General features: G+C 42.3%; 1 protein-coding gene across 2 annotated transcripts in view; it reads right to left on the bottom strand.

Moving 5' to 3' along the window:
- The window catches only part of ANKH (ANKH inorganic pyrophosphate transport regulator), a 180,069-nt gene that overhangs the window by 56,758 nt on the left and 97,637 nt on the right, over window positions 1-25,674 (bottom strand). For both annotated transcript variants that reach the window (XM_077269709.1, XM_077269710.1), the window contains exons 2-4: window positions 24,638-24,854; window positions 16,905-17,023; window positions 15,420-15,503 (exon numbers count right to left, since the gene is read on the bottom strand). In XM_077269709.1, coding sequence (XP_077125824.1) covers window positions 15,420-15,503; window positions 16,905-17,023; window positions 24,638-24,854 — 420 coding nt within the window. The remainder of the gene's footprint in view (window positions 1-15,419; window positions 15,504-16,904; window positions 17,024-24,637; window positions 24,855-25,674) is intronic.

The following is a 25,674-nucleotide window of genomic DNA, read 5'->3' as shown; positions in this document are numbered from 1 at the left end:
GTCGACGTCTACAAGCGAGGTGTTTATAGTTGCTTAAAGAGATGGGAGACGTGTGTCCCTAGATGGCACCTATGTAGAGAAGGACTAATAACTGTGCCAAATTTCAATGCTCTCAGTCCACAGGAAGTGGGTAAGGGGAAATCTTTAAAAGGAACCTGTCATTAGGTTTGGGCGATACGAGTTACGGACACCGCCTATCAGGACTTATATACAGCATTCTATAACGCTGTATATAAGCCCCCAACCCGACCTGGAAGAGAAGAAAACTAACTTTTATTATACTCACATGCGGGGCGGTCCGCTCTAATAGGCGTCGCGCTTCTTTGGTCTGGCGCCAATAATCTCCTTGCGATGCCGTCCTCCTTCTTGGTTTGTGTGGATGACACAGCCCTTCATCATCCACACAATCTGCTCGGCAAAGCACTCCTGCTCAGGCGTATTTATCTGCCCTGTCGAGGGCAGAGCAAAGTAGTGCAGTGCGCAGGCGCTGAGGAAGGTCAGAGAGGCCCAGCGCCTGCAGGATTTTGCTTTGCCCTCAACAGGGCAGATAAGTATGTCTGCGCAGGAGTGCTATGCCGAACAGACTGTGTGGATGATGCAGGGATGTGTCATCCACACGAACCAAGAAGGAGGGCAGCATCACGAGAAGATAGGCGCCGGACCAAGAAGAGCGACGCCTATTAGAGCGGACCGCCCCGCATGTGAGTATAATAAAAGTTAGTTTTCTTCTCTTCCAGGTCGGGTTGGGGGCTTATATACAGCATTATAGAATGCTGTATATAAGTCCTGAAAGGCGGTGTCCGTAACTCGTATCGCCCAAACCTATACGCCCTGCAGGTGAGTATAATAAAAGATATTTTTCTTCTCTTTCAGGTTGGGTTGGGGGCTTATATACAGCATTATAGAATGCTGAAAATAAGCCTTGAAAGGCAGTGGCCGTAATTCGTATCGGCCAAACCTAGTGACAGGTTCCTTTTAATGAACGCCCCTCATATTTATAATACCCTTTTCTTGTGCACATATTTATATTTGAAATTTTACACAAAGTCTGAGTATCCTGTAATAATTTTTTCCTGCTTTTAGTAGTCATACTCTGTTTTCTATATTTTTAATGTATATTTATTAACTTTAATAAAATAGTCTTTATATGGTGTAAAATACTCTATGGTTTCTTGGGTACGTTAATTCAATTTTTCCGAGATTTGATGGTCTTCATGTCTATTTCAGTTGATACCTATTATATGTTAAATTCCAGGTGGGAACTTTTGTGCCTAGGATTGGAACTAGTATTTATTCATGCAAAGTGTACAAAATAACAGTAATGATAGGTATTATTAGAGATTATGCCTTGTCACATCATAGCGAGTCATATATAATTACTCTGTTCCTGTCTTGATAGAGTAATATAATTCAAGGAATACGTGTGAACTTTTACAAAATTTATATAGCTAACAATTTTATCGGTAAGCAGAGAGCGATCTGTCATGGAGAAGGGATACCGAATGGTAGCCTGGTCTCTTAAGCAAACCTTATACATGAAAGAGCCATCATCCCACAACTATATTTCCCCGACTCCACCATAAACATGGATGTTGGCTCAGCCAAGCATCCAGGTTTATTTTAATGGATGGGAAAGGGTGAATGTAATTTCTGCCAGACACTGAATAGCGGCTTACCCAACATGGGAACAAAGATCGTTAGTACAAAATGCCAGACTTCTCCTTCCCACAATATCTGCAATGCAGGGAATGTCGAGAGGCCATCATTCATATAAGATCACAGTTTGGTCCTGCCATAGTTAGCAGCTGTGGTTTATGGGTAAGAGTGGTTGTAGACTGAAGACACTGAAGAACACTCACTAACGAATGTGGGGACTTTCATATAAGCATTTCCCGCACAGCTCAGTAGACCGGCCAGTGCCTCCATTTCCTCTGCCCATGGGCGCCACTCCTGGTAACATAACCAGAACATAGATGCCACTTATTCCATCTATATTCAGTGAATGCTCTTCTTTCCATAAATGCATTTGAACTAAAGGTTGCCGATAATTGTTTGACAACACCAGGAGAGAAACCACAGGCAATGTGAATTAGTAACAACTGCAGTCCTCTATTAGCTACATGGATCCTGCTAGAAAAGCAATATATACTGAAATTACTGGAATTCTTCTCTTGAACTGTGTGTGGGTGACCAAATAATTGAAAACACCTATTCACATTCTCTGCAATTTCGGTCACTAAACCATAGGTTTTTCTTTAGAGAAAAAATTAGCTAGACAACGACATAGGGGAATTAGCCCATATAAAAATCATCCTAGCACTGCACTTGTTACTAATACAATGCCTGAGATAATAACTTAATTCATATGCAAATGAGGAGGCTTTGCTGCATCATTATTGTGACCATCATCTTGCATGTTGGGGGCTTCCCTACTTCTGGTTGACAGCACCCAGTCCTTCGACTAAGTGCAGCCTAAACTCAATAGACATGTGAGTGCACTGACACTGCCTGTGACTGGCTGCACAGCAGAGACGAACATGGGTAGAGAATGTGCCCCGCTGTTGTGTGCATTCGTTGGTGGACATAGGCACTGTCAATTTAGCCACAGGCCGGCTCAATTTAGGCAGTGCTCACTCTGGGAAGTGACTGCTGTCAATCATAAGCGGGGGAAGACCCCAACATGCAAAATAAGTGGGTATAACAGTGCACCGTTTTCTTGGCCAGGCAAACAGTACAATGAAGCCCCTCATTTGAATACAAGTTTAAATGTATTTTCACATGCAATATGCCAGTAACAGTAACGCGCCAGGTACTGCAGAGCTCACTTAAAATCCATACTGAAGATGAAAAACTCCATAAAATTCTTGGTGAGACGCAGTTTTGACGGAGGAGGTTATCAAATACACAGTCCTTTTTATTGCTCAATCTTTGGTTTAACAGCATTTTACCAGGCTCAGGAAGAAAAGTTTAAGAGAACTTGATATAAGATAACTTAAAAAAAAAAAATATTGGCATGGACTATGATCAATAATGAGACTCAGGCATTAATACTGTATGTTCTGTGTCATCAGGTCCAAGTGAAAAAAAGGCAAAAACTGAGAAGCGGAGGGTTCTATGCTTCCAAAAATGTAACACATTTTCAAGACATAATGATAAACTAGATTGGCCAGGTTCAGTGGTCGCTGATAACTGACCATGTAGTTGTACATGCTTCAATATTCTTTCCAGACCAAGGACAAAATAGATGTAAAACCTGCCCATCCACATGCCTAGAGGAAATTACTTAAGTATCAGAGGAAAGCTATGACAGGTATAACTGCATAAATAAGTCTCATCATACATGAGTTCACTTTAAAAAAAGACTATATTAGAAAGTCAGCCAATGGTGTATTCTTAGCTATATTACTGATATTTGAAAGATTTTTTAAAACCCCTTTAAATAATACCTGTCACTTGCTCAAAAAAACGGAGTTAAATACCTTGTAAAAATCCCCCAGGTGGCCCGACTCAGAAGCCCTTTTCCTTTTTGAGCTGGGTCACTCCACTTGTTGCTCATTTCTGCATACAGTCCAATTGGCCCATTTTTCAGAGTCTTCTCTGGGGGTGTGCACTGTCATCCCTACCTCCTAGACACTAAGAGGGACGTGTGAAAACGCATAATCCCAGAAAAGGCTTTGGAATATCGCAGCACAAAGCGGAAAACAGTGGCAAAATTAGAGGAGCTCAGGGATTTTTACAAGATGTTTCAAGTAATTTTTGTGAGAAAGTGACAGGTCTGCTTTAAGGGGTTATTCTCACATTTATAAAAAAGTATTCTCTTATGGTGCTTGTAAATAGATGCAATCTTAAAATTTACTGCTTATTAACATTTTCAGGAGTTCTTGATTAACATTTTTCTTTTGTATACTCATTAGCTCCATGACAGAACAGCAAACACTGTATCAACTGAGCTGTGAATGTGCAGCTGTGATAAGAGGTATAAAGTTTATATCCGGTCACTGGTGTCCGCTGATGGGACTACTGCTTCATCAGCCGATGCCTGCTATCGCTAATAAGAGTGAAATTAGGAGCAGCTGATTGGAGTACTCATCATCTGGCGTCTGCGCTCTAAAAAATAGTAATAATGAACAAAAAAAAAAAAAAAGGAGGTTTCTCCTGAATTTGTAATAACCAGGCAGGCAAAACTGACAGCTGCAACTCTCAGCTGTCAGCTTCAGCAAGGCTGGTTATCAAGAATAGGGGAGTCCCCACGCTGTTTTAATTATTTAAATAAATAATTGAACAAAACGGCATATTTTTGACAACCAGCCTAGCTAAAGCAGAACGGTTGAATTCGCCTCTGCACCGTGACACTTTTTCATAGTGATGAGGTCACCACAGTTCATTGGCCCGACTGGGAACGCAGCCTCAGTGACCCAAGGTAACCTCGATGGTGTAATAGCTAGTCACTGATGCTGGCATCGCCCAGGTTGAAAACAATTAATCCCCATACATGGATTACGGCTTGGGGCAGAACAATGGAGAGGTGATGGAAATTGTTGTTTTTTGTTTTTGCTTTATTATAGGAGACAAGGGATTCAATGGAATGGGCATTAGGTGAACATAACTGTGTGTTATTTTTAAACAAAAAATTGAAAATAGTGTGTTTTGTTTTTATTTCAAATTAAAGACTTTATTCTGGCTGTGTGTTTATTTGCAATACAACTATAGAATTAGTAATGGATAAGATACTGACGAAACAGTGATATTGTGCCTTAGCCTTAGGGCAGAGACAGACTGTTGTGTTTCTCGTGGGAGAATCGCATGGCATTGGACGAACTGGCCTGACACCTCTCCTGACCTGAGTAACAGTATGATGCATTTCTATGCAGCTGTCCAGCTCAGGTCAGGAGAGCCGACAACAAGTACAAGGTTTACGATGCAATTCTCTCACGAGAAATACGGCAGTCTGTCTCTGACCTTATAGAGAAATGCAATGATGCAAATAACATTGTGCAAAGTTCCATAATTCTAAAAAGGAGCAGTCAGTAATAAACTGCAGAGTATAAGGCTACTTTCACACTAGCGTTAACTGTAATCCGTCACAATGCGTCGTTTTGCAGAAAAAAACGCATCCTGCAAAAGTTTTTGCTTGCAGGATGCGTTTTTTCTCCATTGACTAACATTAGTGACGCATTGCGACGGATTGCCACACGTCGCAACCGTCGTGAGACGGTTGCGCTGTGCTGTGGCGGTCCACCGGGAGCAAAAAACGTTACATGTAACGTTTTCTTGCTCCCGACGGTCCGCTTTTTCCGACCGCGCATGCGTGGCCGGAACTCCGCCCCCACCTCCCCGCACTTCCCCGCACCTCACAATGGGGCAGCGGATGCGCTGGAAAAATGCATCCGCTGCCCCCGTTGTGCGGCGGAGACAACGCTAGCGTCGGTGACCTCGCCCCGATGTACTGCGACGGGCCGAGCCCGACGCTAGTGTGAAAGTAGCCTAAGATGAGTGATATTAAGTTGATACTTCTTTTATATACTGCAAGGTTTTTGGGACAAGTAAAAAAAAAAAATAGGTGTTGCTACTCAGCTGTCTGAGTGATGGCACAGGACTGGGGGACATATTACTGTATAAATAGCTCAGCAATTTCTAACCTAATAGGGGGACCTAATAAAAAGATGCCACTCCTCAAACTTCTGCTAATACTTCAGAGAAGGTTGGAGTAATGGTATTAGTAATGGTGGGTATTATATAACTACATATCATCCGCATGCCCCAACTAGATCCTGATATGTTGACTGAGCTGAAAACAGTTTGCTATCATTATTGTCAAATGACCACTTTTGGGCTAAAAAAAATGTACGTTTAGGTTAAAAATTTATGTCGGATATTAGTATTTTTACTTATTTGCATATTTTAAAGTGAAACAGATACAAATGCAGAATGTATACATGGATACAGCACATAGGTCAACACAACACTCAGGAAAGATAAGAACATACTGCATGTATCTTATTTTTCAAACTATAAGACTCACTTTTTTCCTCCAAAATTTTTGAGGAAAATGGAGGGTGCGTCTTATAGTCTGGATGTACCTGCTGTGGCTGTGGATGAGGAGGAGGGGGAGCGGCAGCAGCAGACAAGCGGGTCACAGGAGTCAGTTGCTGCAGCTAACCCCTATTCCCGCTGTTAAAGAAAATTAATTCACTGCTCCCCACGCCCATAGTCCCTCCCACCTCTATGCACTGAAGCCGGCTCCGAGAGGTGGGCAGAACTATGGGCATGGAGAGAAGTGAATATTCACCTTTTTTAATAGAAGGTACACTGTTAGCAACAGCAGATGGCTTCTGTGCTGGGTGATCACATGTGCCCACTATTAAAGAGAATTAATATTCACTGCTCCCCACATGCCCATGGGAGTGTAGAGCAGTGAATATTCATTCTCTTTAATAGCCATCACACGTGATTGCTCAGCTGCATCAGGAAGCTGGTGGCTGCGGCTAACAGGATGGGGATCAGGGGGCCATGTATACCTGGATGGGGATCATATATATCATGATGGGGGGCCATGTATATCTGGACATAAACATACAAAGATGGGGGGAAATTAGTACAGAATTATGGGACATTACTCCTATAACAGAGTCAGCAACAGATGTCCTCCTCTCCCCTTCCCTCCCCCCCTTAACAGTGCGTCAAGACCATACTTTTTGTTTCAATTTTTTTCTATTTTCCTTCTCTAAAACCTATGTGCGTCTTGGGGTCCAGTGCGTCTTATAGTCTGAAAAATATGGTATATGCTTCAGTGATGTCCTAGTGGAGAAATAGTGATGCGTAGCCATGTAAACGATAAGGAGAATTTATTAAATGTATTGTTGATTAAAACTAACACAATTGGCATGTAGTGTGTCAATTTCAAGAAAATGTCACATGGAGTGACTGGTAAAACGTAAAAATAAATAAAATAAAAGTTTGAGTTTATAAATTTGGGGAACTTTTGAGAGCATGTATTACAAATCCTAAATCTGAAAACCAGGAACCATGCAACAAAAGTGTTGGCCAGAAGTGAGGCACATATGCTTGCCGTATTCATATTTCCATTATCTACTAAGATGATATATACAAAACAAAAGTTTTTGTTCATGTACCATGTTGGCTTGGTGGTCAAAACTGATGCTGTCAACATTGGTGTCCAACCAGGGATTTTCATTGCGTTGCACAAGCTTAAGCCAGGTACAAAAACATACTAATAGGTAAAATGGGCATTCACAAAAAAATATCACCTATCAATAGGAACGGTGATAACGTGCTGATTGGTTGGTTGGCGTCTGACCTTTGGGAACCCACCACGCTCTTAAATGCTGTATTGGAATGGAGCCACTTCATTCATTGTCTATGGGACCTCCAGAGATAGCTGAGCACAGCACTTGGCTTTCTCCAATAGACAATGGTTAGAGCAGGACACAGCTCCATTACACTAAGGTATTTAAGGGCCCCATTCTTGGGTTCAATAAAGGTGCCAGCAGTCAGACCCCAACTATCAATGATAATAATAACCTTTTAAAAGACTTTGTGATGGAGCTCAAATGTAGACGGACTGATATGAGTGGTAATAATCCCTCTACAGCACTGCAGAATATGTTGGTGCCATAAAAACTGCAGGTATGAATAAAAATACCCCAAATTCTATGCATCAAACATTAACTGCTTGTTTACACTATGCGACCCAAAGCTATAAATGCTTCGAGGAGGATCGCCAACAGATCTTTCTGTGTACATAGGCTGCCATTGTTCTTGGCAGCACATGACCTGTTTGTGGAGAAAAGCGATATTTAAAGGAACCTTCTCAACATGAATCTTAGGCTACTTTCACACTAGTCCGTCGATACGGGCCGTCGCAAACCGTCGGCCAGACGGACAGTGTGTTAAGTAGCACAACGGGGGCAGCGGATGCAGTTTTTCAATGCATCCGCAGCCCCATTGTAATGTCCGGGGAGGAGGGGGCGGAGTTCCGGCTGCACATGCGCGGTCGGAAATGGCGAACACGACGCACAAAAAAAGTTACATGTAACTTTTTTTGTGCCGACGGTCCGCCAAAACACAACGCATCCGTCGCACGATGGATGCGACGTGTGGCCATACGTCGCAATGCGTCGCTAATGTAAGTCTATGGGGAAAAAACGCATCCTGCAGAGAACTTTGCAGGATGCATTTATTTTTTCTCCTAAACGACGCATTGCGACGTATTCAAAACGACGCTACCGTGAAAGTAGCCAATCAGCGCAACCCTCCCGGCCGCAGCTTCCCTCCTTCCACGGCGCTCATGAAGACTGACAGTCCAGACTTGCAGCATGGCTGCTCCCTTGGTCTGAACAGTGCTCTCTCCCAATCTGCTAGTAGAGGCATCTTTGCCTGTGAAGAATAGAAGAAGAGCCGGGGAACAGAGGCTGGATGGATCCAGTGGCCTGGCCAGCTTCAGAGTATAAGTAGACTGTAAAGCCGGCTCGTCCTCCAAGGCTAGGACTACAGGGGGGCCAATAACCTCAGCAACAAGCTGTACACTATGAAATTAAAAATCCCTCCATTCTTCCTAAAAGAGAGGATTTTAAATTAAGGGCAGATTGTAAAGTTGTATGTTTTTATCCATAAAAGACAACCCCGCTAAGCCAACTTAAAAAAAAATAATTTCACCCGACAAATGAGCATTTTGCTGTCAGTGATTGGCAGCCTGATTACACTGCCCGGCTATTGGGGAAACAAGCATTGCGAGGAACAGTCATTTCCCAACATCTGGGCTATGTAAAGGCACCATAACTGGTAATTTAAGATTTCAGCACAGGAGTGTAAAAGAAGATCCAATATGCCGAAACTCCCAACTAAAGTTGGCAATTGTTATTGAGAAAAACTGTATTTGGGTTCTGTGAGTGGATCCTTTCCCTTTAATGGCTCTGTGCATTAGTACCAAACTGTGTAGAAATATATAACAGATATATAGAGACTGCAATCTGTAAAAACACTCAGTGTTCTTTTCAGAGGGGGAAGGAGCACAGCTGTAATTCCCGATACGGCATCTCTAGCCTAGAGGGGTGAGAGATAAGAGCAGGAAATGTGCCAGTAGTTGGATGCCTGAAACTGCAAAGTGTTCTATCAAATATCCGTTTGTGGCGGTAAAAAGCATCCACGATCTGACAGCTCTGTATTTCTAGCACCACCTCACCCAGGGATACATTTCACATTTCCAATATCATTTCTTTGCCAGAGAATGCCTACTAACACCACATTACGTATTTAGAGGCAATTGCTTCTTTATTGAGGACCAATTTTAACAGGCAGAAACTCCAATAATGCATTGTGGTATAAAAAAATGATGCACATACCCGGCCGAGTACAGTCATTGTTAGTCTATGAATATTACAGAGAATCTGTCACCCAACGGGACATACATGACCTATTAATATGGGCATACAGGTGATAGCAATGTTACACTAGTCCTACCTGTATGCCTCACATTAGCGGTCTTGTTGTTGAGAAATGTTATATTCTTTCTGTATGCTAATGATTTCTTCCAGGCTCTGGGTCGTCCGGTGCCTGTAAGAAATCTCTGCCTCCGGTCTTCATTTGCGTACCACCCCCCTCCCATCAGCGTCACAGTGCCCCCTGAATCCTGCACCTGTGCCCTGTGACGTGTAACACATTGCATTTTTGATGCATTTTTCCTGCAGTCAAAACCTGCTCTCTTGGCAGTAAGAAACTTGAGGTTTTTTTTTCTGCGTTTTGTCAGGGTACATTTGTCTCTTGTGCATGCTGATAAAGTTTAGTGCATAAAAAATAATCTGATTCTACTTCATCAGGTTTTGGCACCTAAAACGTAGCAAAAACTGATACCTGCATTTTTGCAGTGGTTTTTTTTCACCACCCCTTGCTGAAACACAATGCAAAGACGCTGAAAGATGTGACATGCTTCATTGTGCAAAAACCAAGGTATTGCACAGAATACTGAGGACAAAAAAATAAGCTGTGAGTATGAGATTTCTGAAATCTCATAGACTTTGCTGGTACTGTAAAATGCAGCTGAAAATGTGCATTAAAAATAACACTGAAAAAACGCAATGTGTGAACATAGCCTTATGGTGGCCCGGAATCCCGCGCCTGCTTCTGCATTAGTGTGATTATTTGTGCCTTATCCTCCCTTCTACGGGCATTCGCTGCATGGTTCTTCTGTGCCGCCGCCTGTGGAGAAGAAGCCAATGCCCATAGAAGGCCGGATAAGGCACATATGAGCACAGTATCGCAGGAGCAGGCGCGGGATTCCGGGAGCACTGTGACGCTGATGGGAGGGGGTGGTATTATAATGAGGACAGGAGGCAGAGTTCTATTCCAGGCACTGCACGCCCCGAAGCCTGGAAGAAATCATTAGCATAATAGTTTATATACGTGCCAGGGGGTGACAGATTCCCTACAACAAAAAGATGGTAATCGATATATAAATAATAATAGATAGTGTAATGCATCCTAATGTCAAATTTAGGCTTCAATGAAACCAGTTTTTCCCCATGTGTGTAAAGCTAGGACAACAATCATTTTGTGACAGAGCAGCCCTAACTTATAAGGGGTTTCCGGTAGACAAACTGTAAAGTTGTATAACAAGTGGTTTTCTTATTGTTTTGATTCTCTAACACTTTTCAGGAGCTCTGCCTTGTCAGTAGAAGAGTCTGGCTGCAGAATAGAGCTGGAGTGACAGAGGCTTCAGATCTACAGCCTCATTTGCCAACTCGCAGGCTGATTTCTCAGTAATGGAGGAATTCACTGGCCATATAAAGGTATGGCAGGAATTATCTTTGAAAGAGCTACAGTTATATGAAAAAGTTTGGGCACCCCTATTAATCTTAAGCTTAATGTTTTATAAAAATTGTTTTTTTTTGCAACAGCTATTTCAGTTTCATATAGCTAATAACTGTTGGACACAGTAATGTTTCTGCCTTGAAATGAGGTTTATTGTACTAACAGAAAATGTGCAATCTGCATTCAAACAAAATTTGACAGGTGCATACGTATGGGCACCTCACCAGAAAAGTGACATTAATATTTAGTAGATCCTCCTTTTGCAAAAATAACAGCCTCTAGTCTATTCCTGTAGCTTTTAATGAGTTTCTGGATCCTGGATGAAGGTATTTTTGACCATTCCTCTTTACAAAACATTTCCAATTCAGTTAAGTTTGATGGTCGCCGAGCATGGACAGCCCTCTTCAAATGATCCCACAGATGTTCAATGATATTCAGGTCTGGGGACTGGGATGGCCATTCCAGAACAGTGTAATTGTTCCTCTGCATAAATGCCTGAGTAGATTTGGAGCGGTGTTTTGGATCATTGTCTTGCTGAAAGATCCATCCCCTGCGTAACGTCAACTTTGTCACTGATTCATGAACATTATTGTCAAGAATCTGCTGATACTGAGAGCAATCCATGCGTCCCTCAACTTTAACAAGATTCCCGGTGCCAGCATTGGCCACACAGCCCCAAAGCATGATGGAACCCCCACCAAATTTTATTGTGGATAGCAAGTGTTTTTCTTGGAATGCTGTGTTTTTTTGCCGCCATGCGTAACGCCTTTTTGTATGACCAAACAACTCAATCTTGGTTTCATCAGTCCACAGGACCTTCTTCCAAAAAGAAATTGGCTTCTCCAAATGTGCTTTTGCATACCTCAGCCGACTCTGTTTGTGGCGTGCTTGCAGAAACGGCTTATTTCGCATCACTCTCCCATACAGCTTCTCCTTGTGCAAAGTGCGTTGTATAGTTGACAGATGCACAGTGACACCATCTGCAGCAAATTGATGCTGCCGCTCTCTGGAGGTGGTCTGAGGATTGTCCTTGACTGATCTCACCATTCTTCTTCTCTGCCTTTCAGATGTTTTTCTTGGCCTGCCACTTCTGGCCTTAACAAGAACTGTACCTGTGTTCTTCCATTTTCTTACTATGTTCCTCACAGTGGAAATTGTCAGTTTAAATCTCTGAGACAGCTTTTTGTATCCTTCCCCTGAACAACTATGTTGAATAATCTTTGTTTTCAGATCATTTGACAGTTGTTTTGAGGAGCCCAAGATGCCACTCTTCAGAGGAGATTCACACAGGAGAATAACTTGCAAGTGGCCACTTTAAGTAGCTTTTCTCATGATTGCATACACCTGGCTATGAAGTTCAAAGCTCAATGAGGTTACAAAACCAAAAAAAGTGCTTTAGTAAGTCAGTAAAAAGTAGGTAGGAGTATTTAAAACAAGAAACTTATGCACCTGTCAAATTTTGTTTGAATGCAGATTGCACATTTTCTGTTAGTACAATAAACCTCATTTCAAGGCAGAAACATTACTGTGTCCAACAGTTATTAGATATATGAAACTGAAATAGCTGTTGAAAAAAAAACAATTTTTATAAAACATTAAGCTTAAGATTAATAGGGGTGCCCAAACTTTTTCATATAACTGTACATTCTCCTATAGTTTGGGGGTGACAGATTCCCTTTATTTATTTATAGTGACAGCACTTTTAATTTCAGATTGAATCTAACGTTGAATGTTAATGTAAATGTTAAGTCAATATAATCAGACCAGAAATCAATACAGTCCTATCTTTTATGGCTAATGAACTTCTATTCATACCAACTTTCCAAGAGATCTGATTCATCCATGTAATTTTCCCTGACAGGAATGCACATTTGTACTTTGTCCGCAGTAATAGTAGGGCAATAAACCGTTTTGGATCTCCTGAGCACACTATGAAATGTGTGGTAGAAGTCAGCACAAGTAATAATCTATCACTTGCGGAGAAACTGGTTTTCATGTAGAACCAATCATTAACCACATCAGACTTTCAGTCATGGTCTAACAGTGTTAGAAAACTTACATTGAGAAAATAGTTCCCATTGTCTCCATGACGGAAGTGAATATCTACGCTACACATTATTTCATAGCATACACTAGAGAGGAAAACAAATGTAAGTTCTATACATATTCACCACTTAACGCCTCTTCTACCAAGTCCTGTTACTCAACTTCTTCTATGTATAGACAGAGAGTTGGCAAAGAAGCAACAGGACTTGGTAGAAAATCCCTTAAAGGGGTTGTCAGGAATAAATTGATAAGTCTGTAGTCTCTGTTAGTTAGTTTTTTTGCTATGACCTAAGGAATTTTTTCATTAGTACATTCATACCTGCAATATGACATCTGAGATTACCTCAATAAAGAATTCTCATCTGTACTATAACATCAGATATCACCTTAGTAAAGCATAGTCAAATGTGCAATGATATCATAAAAAAAGCTCAAAATAGCAATTACAGTCATGGCTGAAAGTGTTGGCACTAGAGATGGGTGGACACCTAGATGTTCGGGTCCGGTGGGTTTGGCCCAACAGTTACAAAAAGTTTGGGTTCGGGTACCAGAACAGTACCCGGACCCGAACTCTGACCCCATTCATTTGAATCGGGGGCCCCAATATCCAATGTTTGCCACTCTGTCAGGTGCGTGACAGCACGGCAAACACCGCTTCTGATCGGCGGTGAAACCATTCCCGCCGGTCAGAGAGCCGCGGTTCCCACACTGTCAAAAGACAGCAGGGAGCGCTCAGCTGTGATCTGAGGTATAAAGTTTACCTCAAGTCACTGGGGTCAGCAGATGGGACAACTGCTCCCATCATCCGACACCTGCTGCCGCTAATAAAGCGAGATCAGGAGTGGCGGATGGGTGTATTCATTAGCCGTCTCCTGTGTTGTAAATAAATAATTAAAAAAAGAAGAAAAAAAAACACGGCGTGGGTTCCCCTGTATTTTTGAGAACCAGCCAGGCAAAACTCACAGCTGGGGGCTGCAACTCTCAGGTGTCAGCTTCAACAAGGATAGTTATCAAGAATAGAGGGGTCCCCACACTTTATTTTTTAAATATTTAAATAAATAATTTAAAAAAAAAATGTTGTGGGTCCCCCTCATTTATGACAACCAGCCTTGCTAAAGCAGACAGCTGGGGGCTGGTATTCTCAGGCTGGTAAGTGACCATGGCTATTGGCCCCCCAGCCTAAAAATAGCAGTCCGCAGCCACCCAGAAAAGACACATCTATTAGATGCCCCAATTATGGCACTTTGCTCGGGTCTTCCCACTTGCCCTGTAGCGCTGGCAAATGGGGTTGATATTTGCAGGGTTGATGGCGCCTTTGTTTTGTCAGGTGACATCAAGCCCACGGCTTAGTAATGGAGAGGAGTCTATAAGGCACCTATCCATTACTAATCCTATAGTTATATGGTAATTAAACACAGCAAGAATAAAGTCTTGTATTAGAAATAAGACTAAACATACACTTTTACTTTTTTATTTAAAAATAACAAACACAGTTATACTCACCTAACGCCTATTCCACCGAAGCCCTCGTTGTTCTTTAATTAAAACAAAAATAGAAAACAACAATATCCCTCACCTCTCCGTTTTCTGTCCCACGCCGTAGTCCAAGTCTGGGAGAAAACAGTTTTCAACCTGGACGGTGCTAAGATGCGAGCGCAGACTCAGTGACCGACGGTGACGTCATCGAGGTTACCTCCGGTCACTAAGGCTATGTGCACACTTTGCGGTTTTTGCTGCGGATCAGCAGCATTTTTGTACGCTGCGGATCCGCAGCAGTTTTCCATGTGGCGTACAGTACAATGTTAACCTATGGAAAACAAAAAACGCTGCGCACATGCTGCGGAAAAAAAACGCGCGGAAACGCAGCGGTTTTCATTCCGCAGCATGTCAATTCTTTGTGCTAAATCCGCAGCGGTTTGGCACCTGCTCCATGTTAAAAACCCGCAGGTGTCTAAAACCGCAGTGGAAACCGCACAAAAAAATGCGATAAATCCGCAGTACTTTTTGCACTGCGGATTTCATCAAATCCGCTGCGGAAAAATCCGCAGCAGAATCCGCAAAGTGTGCACATAGCCTAAGACTGCATTCCCAGCCGGGCTGAACTGCCGCGACCTCGGTGAGATCCCCACTAGCACCGTGAAATGTCCAAAATTCCAGTTGAGAGGTGTAAGAAGCTTGTTGATGGCTATAGGAAGCGATTGATTTCAGTTATTTATTCCAACAATTTTGTCTCGGCTATTTTGAGGGTTTTGGGTGAAATTAGGTCCAATTTGCCTTTTTGTCTCTGTGTTTTTGTATGTTGTTCCAATAGACAAGAAGGAAATAAACATGTGTATATCAAAATATTTGTAATTGAAATAATTTTTCAGGAGAAATACTTTATTTTCTGAAACAATTTCAAGGGTGCCAACACTTTCGGCCATGACTTGTTCTCTAACATAAAGGAAAATTCTACATGTTCACCTGTGCTACGGCAGATATGAACTCAAAAGCCTATCTCTATCTGGGCTATAACATCACAGATGAGCTCAGAGTAACATACACACCTGTGCTATGACATCAGAGATGGAGGCACATCCAACTAGAAAGCTATATTTGTGCTTCAGTAAAATGCCAGCATGCGTCCAGGCCTTGAAGAAAAAAAGAAAAATCAGGACAGGTAAACATTGTCAATTTACAAAAGAAAATTCACGTCTTTGACTTTTCACTACCGATTGGCATTTTCATTTGTCTTGTCATCCGTGTGCCTGTTTTTTATGTACATGTGCTACCCGTATATCTGTATTGTACACGTGTATGGCGTCCAGTGTTTACATGAACAATTTCATAAATAGTAGACAAATACAGTTCCCAATGTTAACAATTGTAATGGATAAATGAAAATCGCATGATATAGGGATGGTAATACATATGTGAGCCATTCTTTGCTCACCCGTTGACTTGAAATAGGCAAATAGGCAAGACCGATATAAAATCCAGATCAAAATAGTGCACGCTGTGAATTTTACATGCAGATCATGGGTACGTGTGTAAAAACGCTCATATGAACTACCACATAGCCTTGCATTGGTCAGTGTGCTGTCCAAATGCTACCCATTTGGCACACACACAGCACATGGACGCTTAATACGTTCGTCTGAACGAGCCCTTAAAGGGGTTGTTCACTACTAGGACAACCCCTTGTTAAACTAAATGTTCGGCCCCGATAAAATAATAAAGCCTATACTCACCTCCAGTGCCGGCGCCGTTCCAGCAGTATCGGCATTTGCGGTCCCGGGGCTGTGATGAAGTGGAATGACACGTGATGTTCAGCGCCCAATCAGAGCTGGCGTCACCATCTCCGCCTTCAGACAAACTTAACAGGAAGAGGAAGTTCAGGCTGCAGCTAATCCCTGGCTTCCTCTTCATGCTCAGTTTGTCCAGAGGCCGAGACAGTGATGAAAGCGCTGACTGGGCATCGGTGTCACGTGGCATAACAACCGCATCACCGCCTCAGGGAGAGCGAGTGCTGACACCATGGGAACGGCGCCGCCATGGGAGGGGAGGGTAGGTTTTATTATTTTATTGGAGCCGAACATTTAGTTTAAGGAGGGGTTGCCCAAATAGTGGACAACCCCTATAAACAAAAAAAGGGTAATGAAGCGCCTAACAATATATAATAAGGCTGTGTTATGACACACAGGAATACTGGGTGATTGTACTGTAGTTGACAACCACAACATTATACATATTGACAAATTTAAAAAATGCTAAAAGCTCTAAAATCTACTCAAACCCAATATGTATGTATAGCATGTTAAAGCTGGCACATATGTTCGTACATGACACCTAAAAGAAAAGCCAAAGTCATAAAGAGGTGCGCGGCTCCTAATGAATTACTCCAGCAAGATCTTTATCAAGATCTGTGAACAAAATACCAGTCTTGAGGAATCGCGATCTAACGATCTAAGTGTTCCACACAGTGTACTGCTAATACCAAATCTAGAACAAGATGATAAGAAAACGTAGAAATATAATACAACAATGCTCACCATGGCGTCCATAAAGGGGAAGGCTGCCAGGTACAGGAAGGCCTTCCGCGTTTTACTCCCCACAGACTCATCCACATGGTGAAGCTTGTTAATGATGTAATATCCCAGGTCACTATATGCTGTGATTGAATGGAAAAGCACAAGGTCAGCAGTTTCTATCTATAAGTAGGTGACTACTGGACAGAAAAAACAGACTGCCATAAAACAGAATACAGCTACCAGACAGTTCGCAGGAAACAATTTTGGGAATTTAGTCACACTTCTTGTAAGAAAGGTTCAGTATCTTGAAAGATTATGCTCATGATAGGTCTTTGGGAGCGCACCGCTCCACTGGCACCCAGCTTCCTGTGTGCTAAGGGTGCAGTGCGCTCCATATGACGACAGTACAGACCAGCAGCATGACTGCACCGCTGTTCTAGTTTTGAACGACACCGTTCATTTTTCCCAAAAACATACTAAATAAACCGGGAAAAAATTCCAAGTGCAACGAAATTGAGAAAAAAAAATTCTGCCATTTTATTTTTACAGCATTTAATGTGATATAAAAATGGTGTGCCAACATGATTCTTCAAGACACTGAGTACAGTGATACCAAAACTTTTCCAGCTTTTGCTTATTATTTTAGTGGAGAAAAAAAGTTCAGAAACTTGCAAAAAATATACCATATATATATTTGCTTGTGCTGCCATTTTCATTTTTTATTTTTCTATCCATATTGCTGGGTGAGGACTTGTTTATTCTGCACTGAGATGACAATGTTTTTATTGATCCCATTCTGGGATACATTGACACTAAATATCACTATCAGGAGATTGACGGAAGAATTTAAGTGGTTAAATTACAGAGATCAGAGCTCGCTCAGGTTGCTGTAGTTAGAGGCAGATGCCAACTATGTAACAGAGCCAGCAACTGCCTGGTACGAAGCGGCTCAGCAAATGAGTCTGCTTCATACTTTCCTTGGCAGCCTAGGATAAAAGTGTATGTCATTTAGGGGTTAAAGAGGACTTTTCACGGGATCATTTTTTTACTTAAACTGAGCATCTCCTCTAATTGGTGCTGCACCACTGATTCTAGAACAGTTTTTCTTATTTTTGTGTCTCTCTGTTCCAAAGTCATGTCCCCCGGTGCTAGATATTCACATTTTTTCTTCAACCAACTGGACGTATACCACAGAACTTTTCCGTTGGCATTTGCTTTTTCTTCTCTGACGCTGGCGAATCAAAAAACAGTCGTGTCATAGAGGGGAAAAAAGGATAAAATGTGTTGTATTTGGTTGTTTCTGGATCAACTACTCCTAGTGATGAGCGAACGTGATCAAATAAGGTGTTATCCGAAAATGCTCGGGTACTAACCGATTTTCTACCGCGTGCTCGAACAATATGTTCGAGTCCCCGCGACTGCATGTCTCGCGGCTGCTCAACAGCTGCAACACATGCCTGTTTGTTGGCGCTATAAAAGAGAGTAAGATAAATAAAATAAAAAAATAGTACTCACCATATCTCTTTTTCATAGCCTTCAATGGGGAATATATAAACCATGAGTAATATGCTATCACAGGGAAGCTGACACTAAGGCCTGGGTCACACTAAACGTATGGAAAATCGGTCCGAGTCTCCCTGCCGAGAGTCGCACATGTGTTCTCCGAATGGTCATCCATGTGTAACGCGATGATGCGATTTTCTCCCACCAATGTATGTGTGTATGGCTTTACACTTCCCACTGATTTTTCCCCATTGAATTTAATGGCTCAATGGGCTGAAATGAGAAAAATGTGTGCGTATTTCTCTCAAGTCACACAGATGGTCCGTGTGGTGTGTGATTTTTCTCTCGCACCCATAGGCTTGCATTGGCGAGTCTCGGACAATATACGAGTACAATCTCAGCATGCTGCGATTTCATTCGCACGTTGAATACACCTGAGAAAAAATACGGTGATGTGAGCTGCCCCATAGATTAACACTTGGCCGAGTGCTATGCGATGTTTTCTCGCATAGCACTCGTCCGTATTCTACGCTAGTGTGACCTCGGCCTAAGAATAAATCTTGGAAAGTCTGCTCCTCCTCAACAGCCTATATAAGAACATCCGACATCCAGCTATTCAGTTAGTGCAAAAGCAGTGGGAGGAGTAAAACCAAGACCACCCAAACAAGGGAGGATGCCATGTCCCCCAAAGAAATCTACGAAAAAGAGATTTTATGGTGAGTACCAAAAATCCGGTTTTGTCGGAAGCTTCATTGGAGGACACAGAAACCATGGGATGTCCTAAAGCAGTCATTGAGACAACTTATAACAGTATTGCAGAGGGTAGAATAGCAATTCCCCAGTTGACTACTCCATCAACTGCCGCTTGCATTACCGTTCTGCTGCTAAGGGCCCCTTTCCACTTGCGAGGAAAACGGACGAGTGCAATCCTATAAAAAATCGGATTGCACTCGGACCAATGTTATTCAATAGGTGTCTTTTAATTTGCGATTTTTTTCTCAGCCGAAATCGGACTGAGAAAAATCTGGATCGGCTGAGAAAAATCGCAGCATGCTGCGTATTGCTGAGGTTCTCGGACGAGACTCGCCAATGCAAGTCAATGGGTGCGAGAAAAAAATCGCACAGCACTCGCACCATGCGAGTTCTGTCCGATTTTTACGCACCGGTGTCCTTTGAAAAGCCGGTAATTCAGCGCGGTGTACAGTAAAATCACACTGACAGGTTAGAATAGAGTAGATATATACACATAGAATAGGTATATATACATACATATATGTCAGTGAGACACCTATATATGTATATTTATATTTAATGCAGCACTAGATAGCATTAAAGCCGCTAATTCAATTGCCGGCTTTTGCCCTCTCCTTCCCAAACCCGACAGGATATGAGACATGGTTTACATACAGTAAACCATCTCATATCCCCATTTTTTTTGCATATTCCATACTACTAATGTTAGTAGTGTGTATGTGCAAAATTTGGCCGCTGTAGCTGCTAAAATAAAGGGTAAAATGGCGGAAAAAATTGGCGTGGGCTCCCGCGCAATTTTCTCCGCCAGAGCGGTAAAGCCAGTGACTGAGGGCAGATATTAATAGCCTAGAGAGGGTCCATGGTTATTGGCCCCCCCTGGCTACAAACATCTGCCCCCAGCCACCCCAGAAAAGGCACATCTGGAAGATGCGCCTATTCTGGCACTTGGCCACTCTCTTCCCACTCCCGTGTAGCGGTGGGATATGGGGTAATGAAGGGTTAATGTCACCTTGCTATTGTAACGTGAGATTAAGCCAGATTAATAATGGAGAGGCGTCAATTATGTCACCTATCCATTATTAATCCAATTGTATGAAAGGGTTAAAAAAACACACACATTATTAAAAAGTATTTTAATGAAATAAACACACAGGTTGTTGTAATATTTTATTGCTCTCTCAATCCACCTGAAGACCCTCGCTTGGCAAAATAATAAACCAATAATATACATACCTTCTGATGAACCGTCACGTCCCACGAAGTAAATCCATCTGAAGGGGTTAAATCAATTTACAGGCAGGAGCTGTGCTAAAGCACTCGCTCGTACCTGTAAACCCCGGGTGCTGAAAGGAAAGCTGGGTGATCTGTACTTACATTGAGTCGCGGTGAGGCGCCCTCTGCAGGATGAAGTCACATGAACTCGAGCGTGGGAACTTTTCCAAGGCTGCAGTTCATGAGAACATCCAGCAGAGGGCGCCTCACTGCGACTCAATGTAAGTACAGATCACCCAGCTTTCCTTTCAGCACCCGGGGTTTACAGGTACGAGCGAGTGCTTTAGCACAGCTCCTGCCTGTAAATTGATTTAACCCCTTCAGATGGATTTACTTTGTGGGACGTGACAGTTCATCAGAAGGTATGTATATTGTTGGTTTATTATTTTGCCAAGCGAGGGTCTTCAGGTGGATTGAGAGAGCAATAAAATATTAAAACAACCTGTGTTTTTTTTTCATTAAAATACTTTTTAATAATGTGTGTGTGTTTTTTTAACCCTTTCATACAATAGGATTAATAATGGATAGGTGACATAATTGACGCCTCTCCATTATTAATCTGGCTTAATGTCACCTTACAATAGCAAGGTGACATTAACCCTTCATTACCCCATATCCCACCGCTACACGGGAGTGGGAAGAGAGTGGCCAAGTGCCAGAATAGGCGCATCTTCCAGATGTGCCTTTTCTGGGGTGGCTGGGGGCAGATGTTTGTAGCCAGGGGGGCCAATAACCATGGACCCTCTCTAGGCTATTAATATCTGCCCTCAGTCACTGGCTTTACCGCTTTGGCAGAGAAAATTGCGCGGGAGCCCACGCCAATTTTTTCCGCCATTTAACCCTTTATTTTAGCAGCTACAGCGGCCAAATTTTGCACATACACACTACTAACATTAGTAGTGTGGAATATGCAAAAAAAAAGGGGATATGACATGGTTTACTGTATGTAAACCATGTCTCATATCATGTCGGGTTTGGGAAGGAGAGAGCAAAAGCCGGCAATTGAATTAGCGGCTTTAATGCTATCTAGCGCTGCATTAAATATAAATATACATATATAGGTGTCTCACTGACATATATATATGTATATATACACATTCTATGTGTATATATCTATTCTATTCTAACCTGTCAGTGTGATTTTACTGTACACAGCACTGATTTGCCGGCTTTTCAAAGGACACCGGTGCGTAAAAATCGGACAGCAATACGGATGCCATACGGATGTTGCGATAAAAAAATCGCATGACACTCGCATGACACTTGCACGATTTTCCTCTGTTTTTTCGGTCCATTAATCGGACCATTTTTTCTCTCGCAAGTGGAAAGGGGCCCTAAGACTTGCATCCATCGATACAAAGGTAAGAGTTATGCAAAGATGTGGACTGAACACTAAGCTAAACTGAACAGGTGGATATCAGCTGAACAGGTGTAGACTTGGGGAAGAGCAGACATTTTTTTTTTTTAAAGATGTATTCTCAGGCCGGCCTCACACTGGGCGTAAGACAATACGCCACGTATTATACGTCCGTACTACGGCCGTAATACGGAGAAATGTTCCCAAAATATTGATCCGTAGTCAGGGTGTGTCAGCGTATTTTGCGCATGGCATCCTCCGTATGTAATCCGTATGGCATCCGTACTGCGAGATTTTCGCGCAGGCTTGCAAAACCGACATCTAATGGATTTATGTGCTCAAATGTTCGGGAAAACATATATACAGTATATATATATATATATATATATATATATATATACAGTATATATATATATATATATATATGTCATTGAGACACATATATATATATTCTGTATTTAGATTTCATTCAGCGCGATATGTGTTAAAAGCCGGTAATTCAATTGCCGGCTTTTCATTTCTCCTGCACAAACCCGACAGGATATGAGACATGGTTTACATACAGTAAACCATCTCATATCCCCTTTTTTTTGCATATTCCACACTACTAATGTTAGTAGTGTGTATGTGCAAAATTTCAGCGCTGTAGCTGCTGAAATAAAGGGTTAAATGGCGGAAAAAATTGGCGTGGGCTCCCGCGCAATTTTCTCCGCCAGAATGGTAAAGCCAGTGACCGAGGGCAGATATTAATAGCCAGGAGAGGGTCCATGGTTATTGGCCCCCCCGTGGCTAAAAACATCTGCCCCCAGCCACCCCAGAAAAGGCACATCTGGAAGATGCGCCTATTCTGGCACTTGGCCACTCTCTTCCCACTCCCGTGTAGCAGGGGGATATGGGGTAATGAAGGGTTAATGCCACCTTGCTATTGGAAGGTGACATTAAGCCAGATTAATAATGGAGAGGCGTCAATTATGACACCTATCCATTATTAATCCAATAGTACGAAAGGGTTAAAAAACACACACACACATGATTTAAAAGTATTTTAATGAAATAAACACAGCGGTTGTTGTAATAATTTATTGTTCTCTCAATCCATCAGGAACACCCTCGCTTGGAAAAATAATAAACGCACAAGATAAATACCTTCTGATGTCCGATCACGTCCCACGATGTAATCCATCTGAAGGGGTTAACTAATATTACAGGCAGGAGCCCTGCTAATGCAGCGGTGTGCTCCGTGCCTGTAATCCCCGGCGAATGAATGAAATGTAGGTCATTGACCTACATTTCCTTCAGTCGCGGTGATGCGCCCCCTGGTGGATGTCCTCATATGACCTGGAGCGTGGGAAAAAGTTCCCAGGCTGCAGTTCATGAGAACATCCACCAGAGGGCGCCTCACCGCGACTCAATGTAAGTACAGATCACTGCTTTCCTTTCAGCACCCGGGGATTACAGGCACCAGCGAGTGGTTTATCGCAGCTCTGCCTGTAATATTAGTTAACCCCTTCAGATGGATTACTTCGTGGGACGAGACGGTTCACCAGAAGGTATGTATCTTGTGTGTTTATTATTTTTCCAAGCGAGGGTGTTCCTGATGGATTAAGAGAACAATAAATTATTACAACAACCGCTGTGTTTATTTCATTAAACTACTTTTAAATCATGTGTGTGTGTGTTTTTTAACCCTTTCCAACAATTGGATTAATAATGGATAGGTGTCATAATTGACGCCTCTCCATTATTAATCTGGCTTAATGTCACCTTCCAATAGCAAGGTGGCATTAACCCTTCATTACCCCATATCCCACCGCTACAGGGAGTGGGAAGAGAGAGGCTAAGTGCCAGAATAGGCGCATCTTCCAGATGTGCCTTTTCTGGGGTGGCTGGGGGCAGATGTTTGTAGCCACGGGGGGCCAATAACCATGGACCCTCTCCTGGCTATTAATATCTGCCCTCAGTCACTGGCTTTACCACTCTGGCGGAGAAAATTGCGCGGGAGCCCATGCCAATTTTTTCCGCCATTTAACCCTTTATTTCAGCAGCTACAGCGCTGAAATTTTGCACATACACACTACTAACATTAGTAGTGTGGAATATGCAAAAAAAGGGGGATATGAGATGGTTTACTGTATGTAAACCATGTCTCATATCCTGTCGGGTTTGTGCAGGAGAAATTAAAAGCCGGCAATTGAATTACCGACTTTTCACTAACAGCGCTGCGTATTTCTCGCAAGTCACACTGCTGGTCCGTGTGGAATCCGTATTTTTCTCGCCCCCATAGACTTTCATTGGCGATTTTTTTGCGCAATACGGTGACAAACGCAGCATGCTGCGATTTTGTACGGCCGTAGAAAGCCGTATAATACTGAACCGTAATATACGGCTAATAGGAGCAGCCCCATTGAGAATAATTGTGCCGTTTATTTTGCGAGTTTTACGGACGTAGTTTATGCGCTCATACGTCCGTAAAACTCGCTAGTGTGAGGCCGGCCTTAGAGTCAGCCTCCAGGTGCCAGCATATTACCCATTCTTTTTGTGTCCCCCAATGAAGCATTGAGAGACATAATTTGGGGTGAGGAAACGTTTGTACGGAGGGGAAAAAGCAAACGCCTACATAAAAGGAGATGACTGTAGCGTGGCTCCATGTGTTCTCTGGAGACCCGAGTTGTCCCTTCTTGCTACTGGAGACAATTGTATATTGGGTGACCTATATTACCATGTGGAGTGGTACAGAAAAATAAAACTATTCCAGAATCACTCTTACATAATCTAGTGACAGGTCCTCTTTAAAACGGAAATCACATGACATCAACGTGTAGTTATTTTCTTACATTTGTAATAACCAAAAGCAATATAGTGTACATACCTATGAGGGTATGAAAGACAGCGGCCACAATGCCGGCCACCACCATACATAGTACAGCCTTTGTCCGATCCCTCTTGCTATTCACAAATACAAGCCCGACATTCTTGAAGTCACTCATAGGACCGGTAAAGAACTTCATTAGGGAATATGCCAGGCCATAGCTGGCAAGCATCTCAATGGCATCTTCTTTAACGGCTGCTATGCCCCGATTTAAAGCCTGTGAAGAAACCAAAGCAACCATTAGAAGCAAGCTACAAATAGTAGTTGAAAATTACAAATCCAAAAGAAAAAAAGGTTCAAGGTATATCAACATCACATCTGATCCTGCGGGTGTCCTATATAAACGAGATGCATGGAGCCTGTCGGCCAACATGTAGCAAGAGACAAGGGTTGTAACCCTGACCAAAGTGCACGTCCCAAAAGCAACAATCACATGCAAAACCAAGAAAAAAGTAAATGGATAAAAAATGAACAAAAATCTTTATTAAATAATCATTAAAAAAGAGTAAATATCCAACGTAACAAACAGACCAAAAATGGTGGGTGAGCCAAAGCGGAAAAATGGTTCCATAGAACAAAGCAATACAAAATGACACCTGAGCAAAAGAATGCAAATACCTTAATGTCTGTCACAGGTTAAATAGATAGCAGATAGTGGACTGTTCCAAAAATGAAGTGGCATGTATACAGTAAGTTGCCATTAGGAAATGGAAAAGTAATTAATTCAAATACATGAAGAGTAGAAAAGGTATAAATTGAGGTGCCAACAGTGTGAAAGTCCTATACAATAAGTAATGTAAAGTGCAAATAGTGCATGTAATAATAGGGACATGGTGACGCTCACCCTCCTAACTCCCAACGCGCGTTTGAATAATGCTTCGTCAATATGTGAAATTTCATCATTCCTAAATGTATGGCAAGTCTGGCCTGTCTTTAGCTGATTGCTGATACTTTGGATTAGCAAGTATTAATTAAAGAGGTATTGTATGTGAAAAATGTTTGATTACATCCAAAGCTAGTACTACAATGTGTGACAA

This window comes from Ranitomeya variabilis, chromosome 6, assembly GCF_051348905.1.
Source record: "Ranitomeya variabilis isolate aRanVar5 chromosome 6, aRanVar5.hap1, whole genome shotgun sequence".
Lineage (NCBI taxonomy): Eukaryota > Metazoa > Chordata > Amphibia > Anura > Dendrobatidae > Ranitomeya > Ranitomeya variabilis.
Note: the sequence above shows the minus strand (reverse complement) of the source record. Positions and strands in the feature narration are given on the sequence as shown.